The sequence below is a fragment of the Delphinus delphis genome, chromosome 15, assembly GCF_949987515.2.
Source record: "Delphinus delphis chromosome 15, mDelDel1.2, whole genome shotgun sequence".
In the NCBI taxonomy this organism is placed as follows: domain Eukaryota; kingdom Metazoa; phylum Chordata; class Mammalia; order Artiodactyla; family Delphinidae; genus Delphinus; species Delphinus delphis.
The window spans coordinates 3,308,703-3,332,639 of NC_082697.1; the positions used below are offsets into that span (position 1 = coordinate 3,308,703).

The 23,937-nt window shown below is 35.4% G+C and overlaps 1 protein-coding gene across 1 annotated transcript in view; it reads left to right on the top strand.

Moving 5' to 3' along the window:
• The window catches only part of SYCP2 (synaptonemal complex protein 2), a 108,504-nt gene that overhangs the window by 37,497 nt on the left and 47,070 nt on the right, over positions 1-23,937 (top strand). Inside the window, 12 exon segments of the mRNA XM_060032888.1 lie at positions 12,344-12,405; positions 13,311-13,454; positions 14,742-14,870; positions 15,666-15,764; positions 16,008-16,032; positions 18,204-18,289; positions 20,227-20,312; positions 20,585-20,619; positions 21,429-21,571; positions 21,654-21,706; positions 22,851-22,896; positions 23,438-23,533. Of these exon segments, the coding sequence (XP_059888871.1) occupies positions 12,382-12,405; positions 13,311-13,454; positions 14,742-14,870; positions 15,666-15,764; positions 16,008-16,032; positions 18,204-18,289; positions 20,227-20,312; positions 20,585-20,619; positions 21,429-21,571; positions 21,654-21,706; positions 22,851-22,896; positions 23,438-23,533 (966 nt within the window). The 5' untranslated portion in view covers positions 12,344-12,381.

Here is a 23,937-nt window from a genome sequence, read left to right on the forward strand (position 1 = left end):
AGATACAAATTACTAACGAACATTAATCTAAATAAAATCGTTCTGATAACACTGAAATTATTTTTGAATAAATCTTATTAAATATTTTTATAAAATAAACTTAGTCATTATTCTAGTGTTTGCTTGCCATCTAACTGTAAATATGTCATGTTCATGCGGTTGTCTAGATTTACATATATACAAATTAAAGAATAATAGCAATTGCTTAGAACTACAGAATGTTTCTCAGTCACCATGTGCAATTGTTGCAAATACTGTGCACTTAGTTGCTAGTACTTCCAGAGCCACAAGTTGGAATACAAAGAGAAGCAAGAAAATGGACGTTTGGCACTATTAGGAAGCAGTTTTTCATTATGCAAGAATCAACTGTAGTTTTGCTCTGCCAGAGGAAGGATTTGACAGTTAACTAATGTCTTTTCTCTTACCTGAGCACTTAGGTTGCTCAAATTTTACCTCCTTTCTGAAGCAGAGACTAAAATGTCAGTATCAGCACAACCTGCAATCTTCTCTGCATTGTTTCAGCCTACCCTCCCCCCCAACCCCCGCCCACCCCGCCCTGAGTCCCTTAAACATTATTATTAGGGAAGATTTCTAACATACAAAATAAACAGAATAGTGTAATTAACTGCAGTCCCCTTCTTTTAAAGGCATAGGCAAAGGAAATGTTTCTCTAGGGCTTGAAGGGTGTGAGTTATGCCAGTGAATGTGTTCACGGTTATAGGACCAGCTGGGGCAATACTGAGTACTGGATTAAGAGTGAATAGAGAGTCCTTAATGAAATTATATATGTGTGTGTGAGAGAAGGAGACAATGATGTACAGAAAGTTCATATCTATTACTTTTTATGCTTTGTGCTTTTTATGTTTTAAATGTTTTCACATTGCAGAGTCATAGAGATATCCTCCTGTGTTTCCTTCTAATGGTTTTTAAATATTTTCATTTTACATTAGGTAGTTAATTCATCTAGTTTGCTTTGTGAATGCGGGAAATAAGGGGCTTGATGTTATATTTTTATATGGTGAGTCAGTTTTCCCAGTGCCAGTTTTGCGCATTTGGGAGCATTTACTGACTAATTTACATTTACTATTTGCAAAACCTTCTTACTCATATATGAAGTTCCAATATATACTTGGGTATGCATTTGGATTCTCTTTTGGTTATTGATCCATTTGTCTATTTCCCATTTTTAATACTGTTTTTAGTAATTGCAACTTTGTAATACATTTTAATAACAAATAGGATGATTCTTCCATTTATTTTTAAATAGTACTTTTGTTGGTTATAGAACTCTAGCTTGCAGTTTTTTATTTCAGAACTTTCTAGTTTCTTTCCTCATAGTGTTCTTGTCTGGCTTTGGTATCAGCATAAGCCTGGCTAATAAAATGAGTTTGGAAGTGTTCCTTTCTCTTCTATTTTTTGGAAGAGTTTGAGGATTGATGTTAGTAGTTCTTCAAATGTTTGTTAGAATTCACTGGCGAACCCGTCTGGTCCTGGACCTGTCTTGTTGGGAGGTTTTTGATTACTGGTTCAGTCTCCTTACTAATAATTGGTCTGTTCAGATTTTGTTTCTTCATGATTCAGTCTTGATAGGTTGTATGTTTCTCCTAGGTTCCATTTCTTCTAGGTTGCCCAATTTGTGGTCAGAAAAGATGCTTGATATGATTTCAGTCTTCTTAAATTTATTAACACTTGTTTTGTGGCCTAACATATGATCTATCCTGGAGAATATTCTATGCGTCCTTAAGAAGCATGTGTGTTCAGCTGTTCTATGAAAAGTTCTGTATAGGTCTGTTAGGTCCATCTGTCCAGTGTGTAGTTTAAGTCCAATTTTAGAGCACTTTAAAGAAGTTATTATTCTAAATCTTTTGGCTTTTATAGTTTCTATTGGTCATCTACTAGTCTTATTGATGCTACTTAAAAGTAACCTGTCTTTTTTACTCTCTGACGGCAGTTTGATATTTGATTTTGATTTTGATCTTGATTTTCAGCAGTTTTCTGTGGTGCACCAGGGTTTGGGTGTTTTTTTCCCCCTGCTGGGGTTCATGGGGTTTTTTGAATCTATTGTTTGATGTATTTTATTGGTTTTGGGAACTTCTCAGTCATCATTTCTTAGATATTGCTTTGGTCACATTCACTATCTTCTCTCCTGGGATTATAGTTACACATATGTAGGGCTTTATAACTTATCCTCTGTGTTCTTTTTTTTTTTTTTTTAACGTTTTTATTGGAGTATAATTGCTCTACTATGGTGTGTTAGTTTCTGCTTCATAACAAAGTGAATCACTTATACATATACGTATGTCCCCATATCTCTTCCCTCCTGCATCTCCCTCCCTCCCACCCTCCCCATCCCACCCCTCCAGGCGGTCACAAAACACCAAGCTGATCTCCCTGTGCTAAGCGGCTGCTTCCCACTAGCTGTCCATTTTCATTTGGTAGTGTATATATGTCCATGCCACTCTCTCACCCTGTCCCAACTTACCCCTCCCCGTCCCCGTATCCCCAAGTCCACCCTCTGGTAGGGCTGCATCTTTATTCCCGTCTCAACCCCAGGTTCCTCTGACCTTTATTTTCTTTTTTTTAGATTCCATATATATGTATTAGCCTACGGTATTTGTTTTTCTCTTTCTGACTTCACTCTGTATGACAGTCTCCAGGTCCATCCACCTCACTACAAATAACTCAATTTCGTTCCTTTTGATGGCTGCGTAATATTCTATTGTGTATATGTGCCACATCTTCTTTATCCATTTATCTGTTGATGGACACTTAGGTTGCTTCCATATCCTGGTTATTGTAAATAGAGCTGCAGTGAACATTTTGGTACATGACTCTTTTTGAATTATGGTTTTCTCAGGGTATATGCCCAGTAGTGGGATTGCTGGGTCGTATGGTGGTTCTATTTTTAGTTTTTTAAAGAACCTCCATACTGTTCTCCATAGTGGCTGTATCAATTTACATTTGCACCAGCAGTGCAAGAGGGTTCCCTTTTCTCCACACCCTTTCCAGAATTTATTGGGGTTTTTTTTGTGTCTGTGGTACACGGGCCTCTCACTGTTGTGGCCTCTCCTGTTGCGGAGCACAGGCTCCGGACATGCAGGCTCCGGATGTGCAGGCTCAGCGGCCATGGCTCACGGGCCTAGCCACTCCACAGCATGTGGGATCCTCCCAGACCAGAGCACGAACCCGTGTCCCCTGCATCGGCAGGGGGACTCTCAACCACTGTGCAACCAGGGAAGCCCTGTTTTTGTTTTTTTATTCAAACAGAAAGTCACAAAAATTATAATCATCCTCATCAGTTCACTCAGTTCCATGTTCCAGCATTTATTGTTTGTAGATTTTTTGATGATGGCCATTCTGACCAGTGTGAGGTGATATCTCATTGTAGTTTTGATTTGCATTTCTCTAATGATTAATGATGTTGATCATTCTTTCATGTGTTTATTGGCAATCTGTATATCTTCTTTGGGGAAATGTCTATTTAGGTCTTCTGCCCATTTTTGGTTTGGGTTCTTTGTTTTTTTGATATTGAGCTGCATGAGTTCCTTGTATGTTTTGGAGATTAATCCTTTGTCAGTTACTTCATTTGCAAATATTTTCTCCCATTCTGAGGGTTGTCTTTTGGTCTTGTTTATGGTTTCCTTTGCTGTGCAAAAGCTTTTAAGATTCATGAAGTCCCATTTGTTTATTTTTGTTTTTATTTCCATTTCCCTAGGAGGTGGGTCAAAAAGGATCTTGCTGTGATGTATGTCACAGTGTTCTGCCTATGTTTTCCTCGAAGACTTTGATAGTTTCTGGCCTTACATTTAGGTCTTTAACCCATTTTGAGTTTATTTTTGTGTATGGTGCTAGGGAGTGTTCTCATTTCATTCTTTTACATGCAGCTGTCCAGTTTTCCCAGCACCACTTATTGAAGAGGCTGTCTTTTCTCCACTGTATATTCTCCCCTCCTTTATCAAAGATAAGGTGACAATATGTGTGTGGGTTTATCTCTGGGCCTTCTATCCTGTTCCATTGATCTATATTTCTGTTTTTGTGCCAGTACCATACTGTCTTGATTACTGTGCTTTGTAGTGTAGTCTGAAGTCAGGGAGCCTGATTCCTTCAGGTCCATTTTCCTCTTTCAAGATTGCTTTGGCTATTCGGGTTCTTTTGTGTTTCCATACAAATTGTGAAATTTTTTGTTCTAGTTCTCTGAAAAATGCCAGTGGTAGTTTGATAGGGATTGCATTGAATCTGTAGATTGCTTTGGATAGTAGAGTCACTTTCACAATGTTGATTCTTCCAATCCAAGAACATGGTATATCTCTCCATCTATTTGTATCATCTTTAATTTCTTTCATCAGTGTCTTATAATTTTCTGCATACAGGTCTTTTGTCTCCTTAAGTAGGTTTGTTCCTAGATATTTTATTCTTTTTGTTGCAATGGTAGATGGGAGTGTTTTCTTAATTTCACTTTCAGATTTTTCATTGTAAGTGTATCGGAATGCAAGAGATTTCTGTGCATTAATTTTGTATCCTGCTACTTTACCAAATTCATTGATTAGCTCTAGTAGTTTTCTGGTAGCATCTTTAGGGTTCTCTATGTATAGTATCATGTCATCTGCAAACAGTGACAGCTTTATTTCTTTTCCAATTTGGATTCCTTTTATTTCTTTTTCTTCTCTGATTGCTGTGGCTAAAACTTCCAAAACTATGTTGAGTAATAGTGCTGAGAGTGGGCAACCTTGTCTTCTTCCTGATCTTAGTGGACATGGTTTCAGTTTTTCACCATTGAGGACGATGTTGGCTGTGGGTTTGTCATATATGGCCTTTATTATGTTGAGGAAAGTTCCCTCTATGCCTACTTTCTGGAGGGTTTTTTATCATAAATCAGTGTTGAATTTTTTCGACAGCTTTCTCTGCATCTATTGAGATGATCATATGGTTTTTATTCTTCAATTTGTTAATATGGTGTATCACGTTGATTGATTTGTGTATACTGAAAAATCCTTGCATTCCTGGGATAAACCTCACTTGATCATAGTGTATGATCTTTTTAATGTGCTGTTGGATTCTATTTGCTAGTATTTTGTTGAGGATTTTTGCATCTATGTTCATCAGTGATATTGGTCTGTAATTTTCTTTCTTTGTGACATCTTTGTCTGGTTTTGGTATCAGAGTGATGGTGGCCTCGTAGAATGAGTTTGGGAGTGATCCTCCCTCTGCTATATTTTGGAAGAGTTTGAGAAGGATAGGTGTTAGCTCCTCTCTAAATGTTTGATAGAATTCGCCTGTGAAGCCATCTGGTCCTGGGCTTTTGTTTGTTGGAAGATTTTTAATCACAGTTTCAATTTCAGTGCTTGTGATTGGTCTGTTCATATTTTCTATTTCTTCCTGGTTCAGTCTTGGCAGGTTGTGCATTTCTAAGAATTTGTCCATTTCTTCCAGGCTGTCCATTTCATTGGCATAGAGTTGCTTGTAGTAATCTCTCATGATCCTTTGTATTTCTGCAGTGTCAGTTGTTACTTCTCCTTTTTCATTTCTAATTCTATTGATTTGAGTCTTCTCCCTTTTTTTCTTGATGAGTCTGGCTAAAGGTTTATCAATTTTGTTTATCTTCTCAAAGAACCAGCTTTTAGTTTTATTGATTTTTGCTATCGTTTCCTTCATTTCTTTTTCATTTATTTCTGATCTGATCTTTATGGTTTCTTTCCTTCTGCTAACTTTGGGGGTTTTTTGTTCTTCTTTCTCTAACTGCTTTAGGTGTAAGGTTAGGTTGTTTATTTGAGATGTTTCTTGTTTCTTAAGGTAGGATTGTATTGCTATAAACTTCCCTCTTAGAACTGCTTTTGCTGCATCCCATAGATTTTGAATCGTCGTGTTTTCATTGTCATTTGTTTCTAGGTATTTTTTGATTTCCTCTTTGATTTCTTCAGTGATCTCTTGGTTATTAAGTAGTGTGTTGTTTAGCCTCCATGTGTTTATATTTCTTACAGATTTGTTCCTGTAATCGATATCTAGTCTCATAGCGTTGTGGTCGGAAAAGATACTTGATACGATTTTAATTTTCTTAAATTTACCAAGGCTTGATTTGTGACCCAAGATATGATCTATCCTGGAGAATGTTCCATGAGCACTTGAGAAAAATGTGTATTCTGTTGTTTTGGGATGGAATGTCCTATAAGTATCAATTAAGTCCATCTTGTTTAATGTATCATTTAAAGCTTATGTTTCCTTATTTATTTTCATTTTGGATGATCTGTCCATTGGTGAAAGTGGGGTGTTGGAAGTCCCCTACTATGATTGTGTTACTGTCGATTTCCCCTTTATGGCTGTTAGTATTTGCCTTATGTATTGAGGTGCTCCTATGTTGGGTGCATAAATATTTACAATTGTTATATCTTCTTCTTGGATTGATCCCTTGATTATTATGTAGTGTCCTTCTTTGTCTCTTGTAATAGTCTTTGTTTTAAAGTCTATTTTGTCTGCTATGAGAATTGCTACTCCAGCTTTCTTTTGATTTCCCTTTGCATGGAATATTTTTTTTCCATCCCCTCACTTTCAGTCTGTATGTGTCCCTAGACCTGAAGTGGGTCTCTTGTAGACAGCATATATAAGGGTCTTGTTTTTGTATCCATTCAGGCAATCTGTGTCTTTTGGCTGGAACATTTAATCAATTTACATTTAAGGTAATTATTAATATGTATGTTCCTATTGCCATTTTCTCAATTATTTTGGGTTTATTATTGTAGGTCTTTTCCTTCTCTTGTGTTTCCTGCCTAGGGAAGTTCCTTTAGCATTTGTTGTAAAGCTGGTTTGGTGGTGCTGAATTCTCTTAGCTTTTGCTTGTGTGTAAAGGTTTTAATTTCTCCCTCAAATCTGAATGAGATCCTTGCTGGGCAGAGTAATCTTGGTTGTAGGTTTTGCTCCTTCATCACTTTAAGTATGTCCTGCCACTCCCTTCTGGCTTGCAGAGTTTCTGCTGAAAGATCAGCTGTTAACCTTATGGGGATTCCCTTATGTGTTGTTTTTCCCTTGCTGCTTTTAATATTTGTTCTTTGTATTTAATTTTTGACAGTTTGATTAATATGTGTCTTGGCGTGTTTCTCCTTGGATTTATCCTGTATGGGACTCTCTGTGCTTCCTGGACTTGATTAACTATTTCCTTTCCCATATTAGGGAAGTTTTCAACTATAATCTCTTCAAATATGTTCTCAGTCCCTTTCTTTTTCTCTTCTTCTTCTGGGACCCCTATAATTCAAATGTTGGTGCGTTTAATGTTGTCCCAGAGGTCTCTGAGACTGTCCTCAGTTCTTTTCATTCTTTTTTCTTTATTCTTCTCTGCAGTAGTTATTTCCACTATTTTATCTTCCAGGTCACTTATCCGTTCTTCTGCCTCAGTTATTCTGCTATTGATCCCTTCTAGAGAAGTTTTAGTTTCATTTATTGTGTTGTTCATAACTGTTTGTTTGCTCTTTAGTTCTTCTAGGTCCTTGTTAAACGTTTTTTGTATTTTCTCCATTCTATTTCCAAGATTTTGGATGATCTTTACTCTCATTATTCTGAATTCTTTTTCAGGTACACTGCCTATTTCCTCTTCATTTGTTAGGTCTGTTGGGTTTTTACCTTGCTCCTTCATCTGCTGTGTGTTTTTGTGTCTTCTCATTTTGCTTAACTTACTGTGTTTGGGGTTTCCTTTTCGAAGACTGCAGGTTTGTAGTTTCCATTGTTTTTGGTGTCTGTCCCCAGTGGCTAAGGTTGGTTCAGTGGGTTGTGTAGATGGAGATATCTGGGAGATTTTTGCTGTTTGATATTACGTGGAGCTGGGAGGTCTCTTGTGGACCAGTGTCCTGAACTTGGCTCTCCCACCTCAGAGGCACAGCACTGACGCCTGGCTGGAGCACCAAGAGCCTGTGCTCCACTCGGCTCAGAATAAAAGGGAGAGAAAAAAAAAGAAAGAAGAAGATAAAATATAGTAAAATAAATAATGATTAAGAAAAATTTTTAAGTAATTATTAAAAAAACGGACAGACAGAACTCTAGGACAAATGGTAGAAGAAAAGCTATGCAGACAAAATCACACACAGAAGCATACACATACACACTCATAAAAAGAGAAAACGGGAGAATATATATATATCGTTGTTCCCAAAGTCCACTTCCTCAATTTGGGATGATTCGTTGTCTATTCATGTATTACACAGCTGCAGGGTATATCAAGTTGATTGTGGACATTTAATCCGCTGCTCCTGAGGCTGCTGAGAGAGATTTCCCTTTCTCTTCTTTGTTCGCACAGCTCCCAGTGTTCAGCTTTGGATTCGGCCCCGCCTCTGCGTGTAGGTCGCCTGAGGGCATCTGTTTTTTGCTCAGACAGGACGGGTTTAAAGGAGCCACTGATTTGGTGGCTCTGGCTCACTCAGGCCTGGGGGAGGGAGGTGTACGGAACGCTCAGCGAGCCTGCGGTGGCAGAGGCCGGCATGACGTTGCACCAGCCTGAGGCGCGCCGTGCGTTCTCCTGGGGAAGTTGTCCCTGGATCCCGGGACCCTGGCGGTGGCGGGCTGCACAGGCTCCGGGAGGGGAGTTGTGGACAGTGACCTGTGCTCGCTCACAGGCTTCTTGGTGGTGGCAGCATAAGTCTTAGCGTCTCATGCCCATCTCTGGGTTGCGTGCTGATAGCCGCAGCTCGCGCCCATCTCTGGAGCTCCTTTAAGCGGCGCTCTTAAATTCCCTCTCCTCGCGCACCAGGAAACAAAGAGGGAAGAAAAAGTCTCTTGCCTCTTTGGTAGCTCCAGACTTTTCCCCGGACTCCCTCCCGGCCAGCCGTGGTGCACTAACCCCCTGCAGGCTGTGTTCACCCCGCCAACCCCAGTCTTCTCCCTGCGATCCGACGGAAGCCCGAGCCTCAGCTCCCAGCCCCTGCCTGCCCCAGTGGGTGAGCAGACAAGCCTCTCGGGCTGGTGAGTGCTGGTTGGCACCGATCCTCTGTGTGGGAATCTCTCCGCTTTGCCCTCCGCACCCCTGTTGCTGTGCTTTGCTCCGTGGCTCCAAAGCTTCCCCCCTGCCCACCTCCCATCCCTGCCAGTGAAGGGGCTCCTAGTGTGTGGAAACCTTTCCTCCTTCACAGCACCCTCCCACTGGTGCCGGTCCCGTCCCTTTTCTTTTGTCTCTGTTTTGTTTTGTTTTGTTTGCCCTACCCAGGTACGTGGGGAGTTTCTTGCCTTTTGGGAGGTCTGAGGTCTTTTGTCAGCGTTCAGTAGGTGTTCTGTAGGAGTTGTACCACATGTAGATGTATTTCTGATGTATTTCTGGGGAGGAAGGTGATCTCTGCATCTTACTCTTCCGCCATCTTGAAGCTCCTCCTTCTTCTGTGTTCTTGATCTGACTTCTGATACCCCCCCATATTTTTGTCTCTGCTTCGTTCCAGATATTATCTTCTGATACCACTTCCATTTCTCTTTTACTTCATCTGTGTCTAATCTGCTATTAAAACCATCCATTTTATTTTTTCTTAATAATCTTGTTATTGACTATTTTTGTTTTTAGGATTATTTGATCTTCTTTCAGACTTTCTGTGGCCTTCCTTACTGCCCACCCCAGTTTCCAGTTCTCTGCCACAATTCTCAGTCTTGTATTATAATCATTATGTACACAATACTCAGTTATTTTGAAGTATTTGTCTAATAACTACCATTTGGAGGTCCTGTGGGTCTCTTTCTTTTGGCTAGTTCTGTTTCTCACCTTTTAATTAATTCATCCAAGTGTATGAATTGTACTTTAACTGCTGATTTGGTTGTATCCTATAGGATTTTATATGTTCACATTTTCTTAGTCACTTAAGTATTTTGTCATTTCTATCTTTCTGTATCCCATGGACTATTCACATGTATGTGTTTAAATTTCCAAATATATAGGAAGTTTGAAGCTATCTTGTGGCTGATTTCTAAATTTATTGCATTGTGAGAACAGAGAATCTATTATGTTTATTCTTTTGCATGCATTTGAGTTTTGTTTTTGCTGTGGTGACTTAAGATTTTCTCTTGTATTCTTACTCAGAAATGTTCTCACAGTATGTCTAGATGTACTTTTTCTTATTTATCCTGGAATTCCATGGACTTTTTCAACTTGTGGATGTTTATATTTATTTGGGAAAGTTCTTGGCTATTATTCAGTTGTTGCCATCCCACTGCTCTTTTTTATTTAAAATTTTTTTCTGGATTTCTCATTGAATAGGTAGTGGAATGTGTGAATCTCTTCTTCATATCTCAACTTTTTATTCTATACATTTTGTTCCTTTGTGATCCTGTGATATCCTCAACTTTGTCTTTTTATTCCAAGGAATGTTCCCTCCTGCAGCTTTCAGGCCTATTGTGTAGTGGCAGTGGTGGATGCTCAGGGTTCTCTAGCCTACCTTGTTCCTCTTATGTTTCCTCATTAATCCCCCTGTTGGTTGCTGACCTTCAGTACTTATTTCTTACCTCCATAATTGAGTTAATACAGGCTAAATTTCCATCTTCTGTGATGGCCTGGGGAGAAAGAGAGAAAGATTGAAGCCAAGCAGAAAATAGGTACACCCCTTGTTGGGAATTGGGAAAGCAAACTGGTGGGTCCCTGCATTCCCAGTTTCCCAGGCAAAATGATAAAACAACTACCAACTATTTAGAGATCTTGGAATCATTGCTGGTATACTGGAATCCCCAGTTAGCCACAGACCTAGAGTCACCCATTTAATATTTAAGCTAGAGCAGACAACCATAACCAGATGGGGCAAAACCACAGCTAAGTCGTGGATAGATTTGGATGGAGCAGCTGGACTGTAGCTGCTTAATTGCAGAGGCTGGCCTTGTGATTTCATTTCCCTCACAATAACCCAAACCCACATTTTACTGATCCCAAGTTTTGGACCCCACCTACCTGCATTTTAGTATGAATTTACTTTTAAAAAGGTTAAGTAAGTATAAATTACAAATAAAACTGAAGTTTCCCGTTGCCAAATAGCTGATTATGGTTCTGTGCAACTCTCTACTCTTCCTCCCCAATAAGCTGACAGAGTGTCCTGAGTGGTGTAGGTGAATGTCACTCTACACACACACAGGTGCACGCATGCACACAAATATGTGTATACTTATGTGTACCTAGAGGTATAATCATAAATAATACAAAGTTTCTTTTTGCATATAAGTGGCATTATGCTGTGTTTATCATCTGGCAACATGCTTTTTAATCACTAAAACTGGCTGCAAATATCTAAAATTCTGGTTCATTTTATCTAACTGTTATCTTTACAAAATTGATTAGCATATGCCACATTTTGTTTATTCATTCTTTACCCTCCCTCCCATTCGTAGCTCCCATCTAAGTACTTTTGAATTTTCTCACTCAGAACGATGCTGCAGAAGCATCTTTATACTTGGCTCCCTATGTATGTGGAATCAGTGTTTCTCTGTGGATCAGATTTTTCCCCCTGGAGTTAATCTTTGGAAATGCAGGATATTTTTTTGCTCATCCCTTTTGTATGCCTCTTATGTATGTCCTCACTGGCACTTAAATATCTCTACTGGCAAGTCTGCAAGAAAGTAGACTGACTAGTGCCTCTTGTTGCCTTCAAGATACACAGTCCTGTATTCCTCCTGGATTAAGTAATTAATTTCCCCTCTATGTTGAATTTCCTGAGGTTCTATTACAAAGCTCTTCATAGTACAGATTATTTTAAAATTGTTCTAGTTATGATGTCTAGAAAAGATTGTTTTATTTCTTTTCCTTTATAGGACTAACCTCCAAACCTCCAAATTGCAGTTGCAAATGTTAGATGCTTTTGTTAAGATGGTGCTTAATGTAACCCTGCTGTTTCCTGTTTCCATTCTCTTTTGAAGGGAAAAATGTGTTTAGGTTATCTTTTCCTCCTTTCATTGCATATTTGTATATTCTTACATATCCTGTTCTTTGGCAGTATACTTGCATATACTTCCCTTCTTAAATATTGTATTACTAGCTTAAATTTCATTTAGGCATTAATTCAAGATTATTTTTCTTCTTGTTCCCAAAGTTGGAATCTCTGATGAGGGAGGTTCACATTTATATTCTTTCAGTGACTAGTTTTGTGACCTTTTGGCAGGACTTTGACATTTATTTAAGTCATTTATGAAAAGGGAAAGCTTGAATAAATGATCTTCAGGCTTTCGTCCAGAAACTTCTATGGACAGATTCAAATGAGTAATTTCATAAGCAGTGAGGAACTTGAAGAAACAACATTTATTGCCTTTGGTATAAGCAGTAATGCTTATTTATGTGTGTTAAGACTTTAAAACTGTAAACATATAAAATAGATTGTAAGATTCAGAAAGTATATGCTTTCTTTTGTAGGTGTTTGTTTTGTCCACCTGTTTTAAAATTAAGTCAAAATGCCAATAAGACCAAATCTCCAGGTATGTAGTCCTAGACCAAAAGGAAGTCTTTTATTTTAATTCCTAAAATCACTTTTTGTTTATTTATAGGTATTAAATGCCATCGTTTTAGGAAAGACAAAGCTTACTTGTTTTTATGAAATGGTCAAGAGTCAAATAATTGAAATAAAAATGTTATCCTTTTATTTTTTCAATAGATTTGTTTCCAAAAGCTTTATTAAGAATATAAAGTACTGAAGATGATTTATATATACCTCTTACATAGAAATGAATCATACACTGATCTATGTATCATTTATGGCTGGATACTTTTATATCAAGGCTTAAAATTGTGAGATACTTGCATTTAGGAGAATCATATTAATGTATGAAAATTCCTTATTAATGGTGGTGTACTTTAATAGCAGGGATGGCAGATTTTATAAAGCTTATAAATATAATAAATAATAAGTTATATGTGTATGTAATGCTTAAGTTATATTGGTTGGTATAGTTCCTAAAAAAGTGCTTTTACCTGTCTTTATGCAATTTTTTTTTTTAACTATTTAAACTTCGTGAAGAAGTTGATAGATATGTTAGGGTTTTATCCATGGTATTAAGTATTAGTTACTATAAAGTTGATTTTTATTTCCTTCATTAACAGGTTTTTGTTGAGTTTCGCATGATGATGACTTTCCAATAAGAAATATGAAGTGGAAAATTAGTAAAATATATGTTTCTTGTATAGAGCTTATTATTATCAAAACACTTAATCTCTAATTGTTACTCTGAATTTAATAGTGGACAGTTTTTTTAAATAAATGAATTGATATTATATAAGCTCTTTTGAGAATTTTCAAATGTGAAAACAATTCTTAAATTACTTGATTTCATAAGGTGACTATTCGGGTTTTGATTCAATATATTTGCCATTTTCTATATTTCAGCAGTTGGAAAAATGCATTGATAATGCTTTAAGAAAAAATGATTTCAAACCTTTGAAAACACTTTTACAAATTGATATTTGTGAAGATGTGAAGATTAAATGCAGCAAACAGTTTTTCCACAAGTTGGATGACCTTATGTGCAGGGTAAATTTTCATTTTTGTTGAATGAGCATTGCAGTTATTAGATACCACTCTACTTTTTAGGAAGAGATACTCCGTTGGAAGGAATGAATAAAAAGGCTTTGGCAAGCTCACTTATAACTATCTAAATAAATGCTTGTTTCACCACTTGCTTTTTGTCTGTGTTTGTTTGAGGAGTCCCAAATAACATGTTGGACTGTTGTTTTCTAAATAATATATAAAAAATGTGTGTTTACATAGTGTTACCATTATTAACTGTTATCTAAACGGGGAAAAATAGCTTACCTGTTTGAAGTTTAAACAACTTGAACTATTTTTTAAAAGCCTATCAGCATATTCTTCATGTTGTGTGGACAGTGCTTGGTGCTTACAAAAAATAAAACAAACAAAAACAAATAAAAATCATCAAAAACCTTGTACTTGATTTGTCATGTATAAAGTATTTTTATATGTGAGAAAAAAGTGATTATTGACAGTCTCCACCAGAATTTGATGTTTGTTTCGAATCTAGAAGAGTGAGTAAAAATTTCTTGTATCGGGCTCCCTTGGTGGCGCAGTGGTTGAGAGTCCGCCTGCCGATGCAGGGGACACGGATTCGTGCCCTGGTCCGGGAGGATCCCACATGCTGCCGAGCGGCTAGGCCTGTGAGCCATGGCCGCTGAGCCTGCGCGTCCGTAGCCTGTGCTCCGCAATGGAAGAGGCCACAACAGTGAGAGGCCCGCGTACCGCAAAAAAAAAAAAAAAGTCTTGTATCCCTTAGTGAAATACATAAAGCTTTTTAGAATGGAAGGTAACTGATTCATTGCATCATAAGTCTAAAGTTTCTTGAGTTTATACATGTCTGCAATTTTGTACTGTGTTTGTCATTCACTGGCTGAGTGCTTGTAAGCAGGTTGCCTTTTTTTTGTTTTGTTTTGTTTTTTGTTTTGTTTTTGCAATACGCGGGCCTCTAACTGTTGTGGCCTCTCCCATTGCGGAGCACAGGCTCCGGACGCTCAGGCTCAGCGGCCATGGCTCACGGGCCCAGCCCCTCCGCAGCATGTGGGATCTTCCCGGACCGGGGCACGAACCCGTGTCCCCTGCATCGGCAGGCGGACTCTCAATCACTGCGCCACCAGGGAAGCCCGGTTGCCTTTTTTAAACCGCACTTTTGTCCTTTGCAATATGGAGATTATGATTATGATAATGAGTAACACTCAGGATTTGTGAGGATTACAACGCTCCTAGCACAATGCCAATTCCATTCTATTTTGTATTTACAGATGTTTAAATGTATAATTTGCATTTCAGGAGCTGAATAAAAAGGATATCCAAACTGTTTCAACCATTTTGGTTTCTTTTGGAAGATGTGGCAAAAATATCAGTATATTGGGGAAAGCTGGACTTCTAACTATGATAAAACAAGGACTAGTACAAAAGATGAGTATAGAATATGTAACATATTTCTTTGAGGGAAATATGATTAAAGGTGTGTTTTCTAATTAAATGGTTCAAAGTGTTGGAAAATAAATTTGAGAACTGTATATAAAACAGATAAAATATTTTTATAACCTGTGGTATATGTTAGAAAAATAAAGATCACAAGGGAACTGTATACAGGGTCCTTGATAATTGTGTGAATTTAAGGTCACAAGACTCCCTAAGACCTTTACTTGCTTTATTTTCTCTTTAGCTCATCTTAATCACTATCTAACTTAATTTACTTTTCTTTTTATATCGTTTATTATTATCTATTTCCCATTTTAGAATGTAGGATATTGATTTTTGTCTGTTTTGTTCATTGTTGTATACCCAGCACCAAGAACAGTGCCTAAGACATAGTGTGTACTCAAATGTCTGAGTTAATAAAAATAAAATAATACCAAAATATTTCAAATAGTAAAAATGCCACAATAATCTAATGTGTAATGATAATTCTTTACCTATGAATATGAATGTACATGAACTAAGAATTTGAAGGGGGGGAAGTAAAGATTTTCTACTTGGAATTGGATTAACTTCATCCATTCCCATCTAAAAAATGGGAACATATAGTGAGTTACTAAAAAGCAAAAACAATGATGGTGTTTAAGAGCATAAACTTATTTAGTACAATACTGGAATTTTAATTTTTAATGTTTCTTTATTCTTAGGTTTACTGTTTGTATGAGTACATTCTTAAAATTATTAAAATTGAATTCAAAGTAACTAATGTATTTACATTTCTTTTTCTACATGGTTACCTGGTTTGAAAAATCCAAGGAGATTATTCTGAGTCAAGGAAATTCAAAAGATGAAGCTGTTATGATAGAAGACTTATTTGAGCTTTTGATGGTAACAATCATATTGATTCACTGATGTTATAAAGCATGTGTTTATTTAAAAACAATTTGTGTTCTATATGCCCTGAGACTAAAAGTCACTAACAGATTGGTTAGTGCATTTATCCTGATTAATTAGTTAATACATAAAAGTTAAATAATTATGTGGTGAGTTCATATGTAACCTCTTATTTTAATACTATTTGTAATGGTTTATAATATAAGATAGTAAGTTTTAAATATTATTCACTTTCAGGTCATACATGACATGGATGATGAAGGTATAATAAACATTTTATTTCTACTGGAACAATAATTTGCTGTTAGAGTTTTCGTATAATGTTGCAATTCTTGTAGTATTGTCCTAATATTAGGAATTCATTACCTAATTCAGGGATCGACAAATTTTTTCTGTAAAGGGTCAGATAGTAAATATTTTAGGCTTTGTGGGCCAAGAAAAAAATTGATGGTATTATGTAGGTACTTATTTAACAAGAAAGAAAACAAATTTCCACAAATGTTTTTTTGATGCAACTCAAAATATAACAATAATTGAGTACAGTGTTTTTGTAATACAGGTCTACTAATGAGGAGAATAGCACTCTTTTTTGAGAAGATGACGTTTCTCTTAAGGTTCAGAGTTAGTGTTTGCTGTTATAAAAATTAATTGCAAATATTCATTTGTTCATGCTTATCTGTAGTGAAATTTTGTGTATATTACATTAGAAAACGTCTTTTCATGCAGATAATGCCAAATACTGATATCAGTTCATGAGCATGATTTTTAATTGAGCATATTCATCACTTGGAAAGCATTTATAGAATTATATTAGACTTTTTTCTTAATATTTGCTTTTTAGAATGCCATTGCATTGCAGATTAATCACTTCCAGTTGAAGGTTAGGTGGAAGCTCCTCAGTTGCAGAGTTAAAATGAATTTTGAAATAGGGAAATTTCCTTTGCACCTATATCAACGTCCAGAAACGCTGCTGGATCTGTAGTTGGATCTTGGAAAAAATATATCCCCTATAAATTTGTTGTTGGAAATGGAGATGTCATTTCTTGTCTCAGCTTTTGACAGCCTAGGAGATGTATAAAGCAGCTGGACATTACTTGTGATTCAGATGACCTTTGTTTCATTGAAATAACTTTACTGAAGTATAAGTTTCTCATATACGCACTAATTTTGCCTTGGACTTTGGTGTTGAATTCATTAAGAAACACTATCAACTCTGCAGCCCAAGCTAATTACCAAAGCCATTCATTTAGTGGTGGCTAATGATGGCTAAGTTCATAAGAATGAATGAAATTCACCTGAGACTGCTGGTTCAGTAAATCATGATAGATTCACGTATTTCCACAGAGTACCTGCTGATGAATACAGCCATACAAAAAGGGACAGTGAGTTGGATTTGGTTTGTGGGCCATAGTTTGTCCTTGATCTAATGAAACAAAATTTTCAGTAGTACACGGAGACTATAGAACATGTTACAACTCATCATTTCACTTGTGCTTGGCAGTGCCTTATGTCAAACAATAAACTCAAGTTATTTTATCTCTGTGTTGGTTGAGGAAGAATTACCTAGGATTGGTAATTGGGGCCGGTGAATTGTTTATAAATAAAGGAACAGCTAATTGCTCCCAAAACATTTAAAAATATCAATTGCTATTTATTTCAGTAGTAGTTAATGCTACCTTTTCATTGGTTTCTTTGCAATTAACATAACAATTTAGTCTAAATTCTTAAGTTTGTAAGCGAGAAAACAGTCCTAAAGCACCAGTGATTATGAAGTGATCCAACTGTTTTTTTTAAGTAAATCACTTTATCTTTTCAAGTGATTCAGTGATTTTTTTTTCTTTTAACATAGTCACTTTGTAAAGTGCATTTTCTGTTGCAGCGTTGCCATTATTTAAACTTATTTTAGAACTCTGCATCATGAATTAGCATGAAGCAAATTCCTCTTAATATACTTAGTATTAATAAAGCTTGTCTTTTGAGAGAATAGTGTCAAATTTTAGAAATAGGACAAGATATTTAGATCTTCATGAAGTCCGGAGGTGTTAATGGCCATTATGGAATTTTGGAGGTATGACTATAAATTACTGAGGCCAGTTTCATAAAAACCTCAAATTAGACGTTTCCAGTTTTGGACTGTATTTATTTATCCAAAAAAGTAATACTGCTTTAAGTGCCTCAAAGGAGAAGCTGGATCTGGGGTTATTCCTTTGCCAGAGTTAAAATCAGTCACATCTGTTTGAACGGTGTTTTTTCGAAGTTACATAGCTAGTTAATGGCAGAACCAGGACTGAATTTCAAGCTTCCTGGTGCCCAGGCCAGTCCATGGGCCTTCGTCTGAACTGAATTAGTATGTCCGATTTCCATTAACACATATAAGATTGTCATTGAAAAGAGTTTAAAATACACATTTGTCAATAATTTACTTTTATTCAGGTAGAAGGCAAGTAGTGGAAAGTTTCATACCTCGAATTTGTGCCCTGGTTATTGACTCAAGAGTGAATATTTGTATTCAGCAGGAGGTAAAGTCATTTTTTAGATTTTCTTTGAAAACTTAAAGAGAAGGTGAAGACAATTTGGTAGCAATTTATCAGATTGAATAATTATTTTATCTTGGCACTAAATTATCATGTACTGTGTCTCTGTTGTCTTAATTCATTGTCTGACACGATGAAATATATTGGGTTGGCCAAAAAGTTCCTTTGGTTTTTAAGTTAAAAAAAAAAAAGACACATTTTACATTTTTCACCAAGAACTTTATTGAACAACATATTCACTGTTTTGTTCCACTACCTTCTGCCATTTTTCAGGCAATTTGATAATTCCATCTTCCCAAATTTTTTACCTTTATGAGCAAAGAACTGTTCTAGGTATCTTTTACAGTCTTCCAGGGAATTGACATTTTTTCCATTAAGAGAATTTTGTAAAGACTGAAATAAATGGAAATCCGAAGATGCTATATCTGATGAATATGGCGGATGAATCAGAACTTCCCAGCCAAGCTGTAAGAATTTTTGCCCGGTCATCAAAGAAACATGCGGTCTTGTGTTATCCTGATGGAAGATTATGCGTTTTCTGTTGACTAATTCTGGACACTTTTGGTCGAGTGTCGTTTTCAGTTGGTCTAATTGGGAGCAGTACTTGTTGGAATTAATCGTTTGGTTTTCCGGAAGAAGCTCATAATAGAGGACTCCCTTCCAATCCCACCATATATGCAACATCACCTTCTTTGGATGAAGACCGGCCTTTGGTGTGGTTGGTGGTGGTTCATTTCTCTTGCCCCAGTGTCTCTTCCGTTCCACATTATTGTACAGTATCCGCTTTCCATCGCCCATCACAATTTGTTTTAAAAACGGAACATTTCAGTTATGTTTCAGTAGAGAACTGCATGTGGAAATAGGGTCAAGAAGGTTTTCTTCGCTTAACTTATGTGGAACACAAACATCAAAGCGATAAACATAACCAAGCTGGTGCAAATGATTTTCAACGCTTGATTTGTATATTTTGAGTATGTCAGCTATCTCCTGCGTGGTAAAATGTTGATTGTTCTCAGTTAATGTCTTGATTTGATTGCTGTCAACTTAAACTGGTCTACCCGACCATGGAGCATCATCCAGGGAGAAATCTCCAGCATGAAACTTCACAAACCACTTTTGACATGTTTCATCAGTCACAACACCTTCTCCATACACTGCACAAATCTTTTTTTGCATTTCAGTTGCATGTTTACCTTTCTTGAAATAGTAAAGCATAATATGCCAAAAATGTTGCTTTTTTCTTCCATCTTCAATATTAAAATGGCTACACAAAAATTCACTAATTTTGGTAAGTTCTTTTTAAATGCACGCTGATATGACAGCTGTCACAATACAATCTAACAAAATTGTTCCAAATGAAGTTAAAGACAACTAAGTGCTACTAGAGCCATCTTATGGGAAAAAAACGCCAAACACACCTTTTGGCCAACCCAGTATTACCTAAATATGTATTGAAAATTCATAAGCATGTGGGTTTATGTATACATATATAGCTCATATGAAAATAAACTATACCATGTAGGTATTAGTAGTTCCTAAGTATTTAAATGCTAAAAATAACCTGTATTAGTATATATATGTGTGTACATGTGTGTAGTCATAAGAACAAATATTAATAGGGTAATATTTTTTGCTTCTTTAGTTCGTAGAGTAATAATAAACATATGTCATACTGCAAAGAGTATAACTGCTTTAAGTACAGGAATCATGGTATATTCTATTTTTGATATCCTGTGTTTTATGTTTTCTTATATTCATTATTTTATGCTTTATATTCTTTCCTCCACCCTTCTTTCCCTGCATAAAATGCTGTGATTAAGAAAAAATAGGCTTCTAAGTTTATATACCTATAATATATCTCTAAGTACTTAATGTTTCACTGAATATATAAAGTTAATGGATTATGTATTTTTCTTTTCTAGGCTCTAAAAAAAATGAATGCTATGCTGGACAAAATGCCTGAAGATGCCAGGAAAATACTCTCTAACCAAGAAATGTTAATTCTCATGTAATAACTTGTACTATATTTCTTTAATTAGTGGTTCAAGCCAAGAATTTAAAGGATGTTTTATAAGGCAAATAAGGCAACCATGAGTTGCATTAAGAATTAAAACTGATAAGCTCTTGTAGGTTTCTAATATAATTTATATATATGTTTTCTGCCAAAGTCTGTGATACTAATCAATTGTAAATTTTGGTGAAGTTTTTTTCCCCCAAACATATGAGCTTTCTAGTTAATTGATACTTGTCTAGTATATAACCTGTTGTTTTGATTCACAGGAGTAGTATGGGAGAAAGGATTTTAGATGCTGGAGGTAAGTCTGTTTTTTTCAAAATGTTCATATTTGAAATTACTCCAAATTTATTAATAGACTATAATATCTAATTAGTCAAAATAATATTAACATTGTAATGTAGTGAAATTATGCGAGGGAATTCTAAACTAAACTGAAAAATTAAGTATGATAACAGGAGTTGTCAAATATAATTTGTGCCTAGTGGTAGGTTTTTGAATAATAACTTAATTTTCAAGTAGATTTGGATTCCTTTTGTGAAGAAATTTCTTAAATGTATTTTATGAAATTAGGAGGTTTAGTATTCTTGGGATTGATAGATTTGTTTGTAAACAATGTTTTTATTAAAAGAGCTCAAATTTTCTTTCCTAAGTTTCATATGAGAAAATTTTGATGTAGTGATTTACATATAGAACAAACCACTGGTTTAAAGTACTTTAAAATAACTGTAAATATCATGATATGCAAAAGGAAAACAAAGATTACCTGTGATTTATAGACTTTTCTATGAGTTATTTTGCAATTCACAACTTTAATTATGGAATGGAGGAATCTTTGAACACTTAGGAGTTTCTTTTAAATATCCTTAAAAATATTCTTTTACTCCTTTCTTCTGTTAGTAAACTTATTTTGTTATTTGGGCTATATTCACGCCTGTAATGATGAGATGTTTCTAATCTCTATGAAGAAAATGGCAAAAGATGAGTAAATTACACTACGTTCCTTATTACTCTTGCTTGTTCTAACAACTTATGAAATGTATTGACTTTTATAAACTTTAATTTTCATAATTTCAAATAATACATTAATTTTTTTTTTTTTTTTTAAAGATTATGACTTACAAGTGGCTATCGTAGAAGCTTTATGTAGAATGACCCCAGAAGAACAAAGAGAAGAACTGGCATGTCAGTGGTTTTCAATGGATTTTATTGCTAATGCATTTAAAGGAATTAAAGTCTCTGAATTTGAAACAGTAAGTAGTGTAAAAATAACAAATTAACAAGTTTTTTAAAATTACTGTGTTTTTTAAAAGCTCTCTCTTTTTTAAAAATTAGGATTGCAGGATATTTCTCAACCTTGTAAATGGCATGCTTGGAGACAAAAGAAGGTAAACAATGCAAAATACAACCATTTAATGGTAAAGAAACAGAGCTCAAGAAAGGGCACACAATGGTAGGCTGAAATAATCCTCCACTGGTCTTATTTTGCTTTGTACTTTTTAGAGGAAAGAATACATTTTTATTTAATTAATATTAATTAATAACTTTGTCTAAAATTGGTTTACTGTATTTCAGAATTGCATATATATTATAAATTTGGTGTTTAAGGAACAATAAAAATCTAGGTATAAATATTACTTGAGCTACCTCCTTCGTACATATACTGGAATAAAAATATATAGCAAACATAAATCATCTTCTTTTATAATTAACATATTGTAAGGATGTTCTTTCTGCAGTTATTTAATCTCAAGAATGGTCATGGAAGGCTAGGTAATATAAATTTTTATCACTTTTGACAATGACAGAAGAGGTATTTTTGCAGTGCAGTGCCTAGCACCTTATAGGTGTTCAGGACACATTGGATTGAATGAGTTCACATTTAGTTTACCTGCTAAGGAAATGAAAGATACGGTGAGGGTTGTGTGCAGGGAGTCACACTATTTGGATTTGAATAACAGGTCCCCTTCTTCCTGTTCTAATGTTGGACAACTTATTTAACCTTACTCGCCTCAGTTTCCTTAACTGTAAAACAAGAATACTAATAATACCTACCTCATATGTTTGTTGTAAAGATTAAATGAGATGGTTATACACTTAGTAATTATAGTAGTATCTGACCAAGAAAGTATTCAATGAATTCAGCCATTTTTATTAGCAGTATTATTCACTTCTACTCTTCTTTTCCCATATAATCTTATGGGAACTTCCACTGTATCAATATCACTAGTATAAGCTAAATTAGGAATCTCTGTTCATAGTCAATAACATGAAAAGTAATTTGGTTCAGTCACTTTAGTCAAAATGGTAGGTTGAGTAGTATCCTCAAAGTAATATGCTGTCTTTCAGAAACAGATTTCCCGTGAACTCTCACTTTAAAGAGTAATAAAGAAGGAAATATGATTTTATTTAAATTGTTGTCACTACTGCCTGATTTCCTGTTGATCCTAGGTATGATTTGTATGGCAAGTCAAAATTATGTTGTGAAGGCTTATTAATTTTTTCTTTAATTCAGACTACTTTTTATTTCAGGGTCTTTACATTTCCTTGTTTATCAGCATTTCTTGATAATTATGAGGTAAATTTTTAATTTAGTATGTGTTTTAGTTATTAGATGAATTTTGATGGAAAGGTTAAGTGAATTGTAGGTTACAAATTGACAAGAACATTAATGTTAGTCATAATTAGATCACAAATACAGCTGGTCTGGTATTCTGGATCTAAGTGACATTTTATGAAATGGCACATTTGTAGCCAAGGATAAGTGAAATATAAAGGTTGTACTTCAAATTTTCTTATGTTTCCTTAATCAAGCCCGTTATTGTTTATCATTCATGAATATATTCAAACATGAAAATATTTTCAACCTTTATTTGTACTTGGAATATTTGTGATATTTTGGAGCTAGCTAATTTCTATGTAAAATATTAAGCAGCATTTCTTTTGATTGTTTCTAAATTGATTTAAATGCTGTACTTGCCTGCTCTTTATCTTCCCATACCTTCCAGCTCTACTCTTTTATTTTTCAAAAAAACTCAACCATGAATATAACATCATAATTTTCTGTTGTCACTTTTAAAAGCATAGTATATTCTAGTTTTATATGTTTATTTTATTAGTTGCAAATACCATCAGATGAAAAACTTGAGGGATTTTGGATAGATTTTAATCTCGGGAGCCAGACTGTATCATTCTACATTGCCGAAGACAATGATGTAAGCTTTAGATACCTCTGTACCATTTGTGTGTGTGTGTGTGTGTGTGTGTGTGTGTGTGTGTGTGTGTGTGTGTGTGTGTGTGTGTGTGTGTGTATAATGTTGTAATTCAACTTAAGAATATGGATTTCTTTGATATTTATTTTCTCGCTATTTTAATAGATTTCAATGTTAGCTCTAGTAGTTTTGATGAGCATGGTAACCTATCAAGTTAATTAGAATCGAAAATTATTTCTGATGTCTTATTGCAAGAGAAAAATGCTAAAATTTAATACTAGTGTTTAAATATGAGCTTTTCAGAAATTAATTACATGTTAATGATTAAAATTTAACATTCACATGAACAAAGTGAATTGAATCTAGAAAAGACAGCAGTTACTCCAGTACAGAAGCATTCAGTTAAA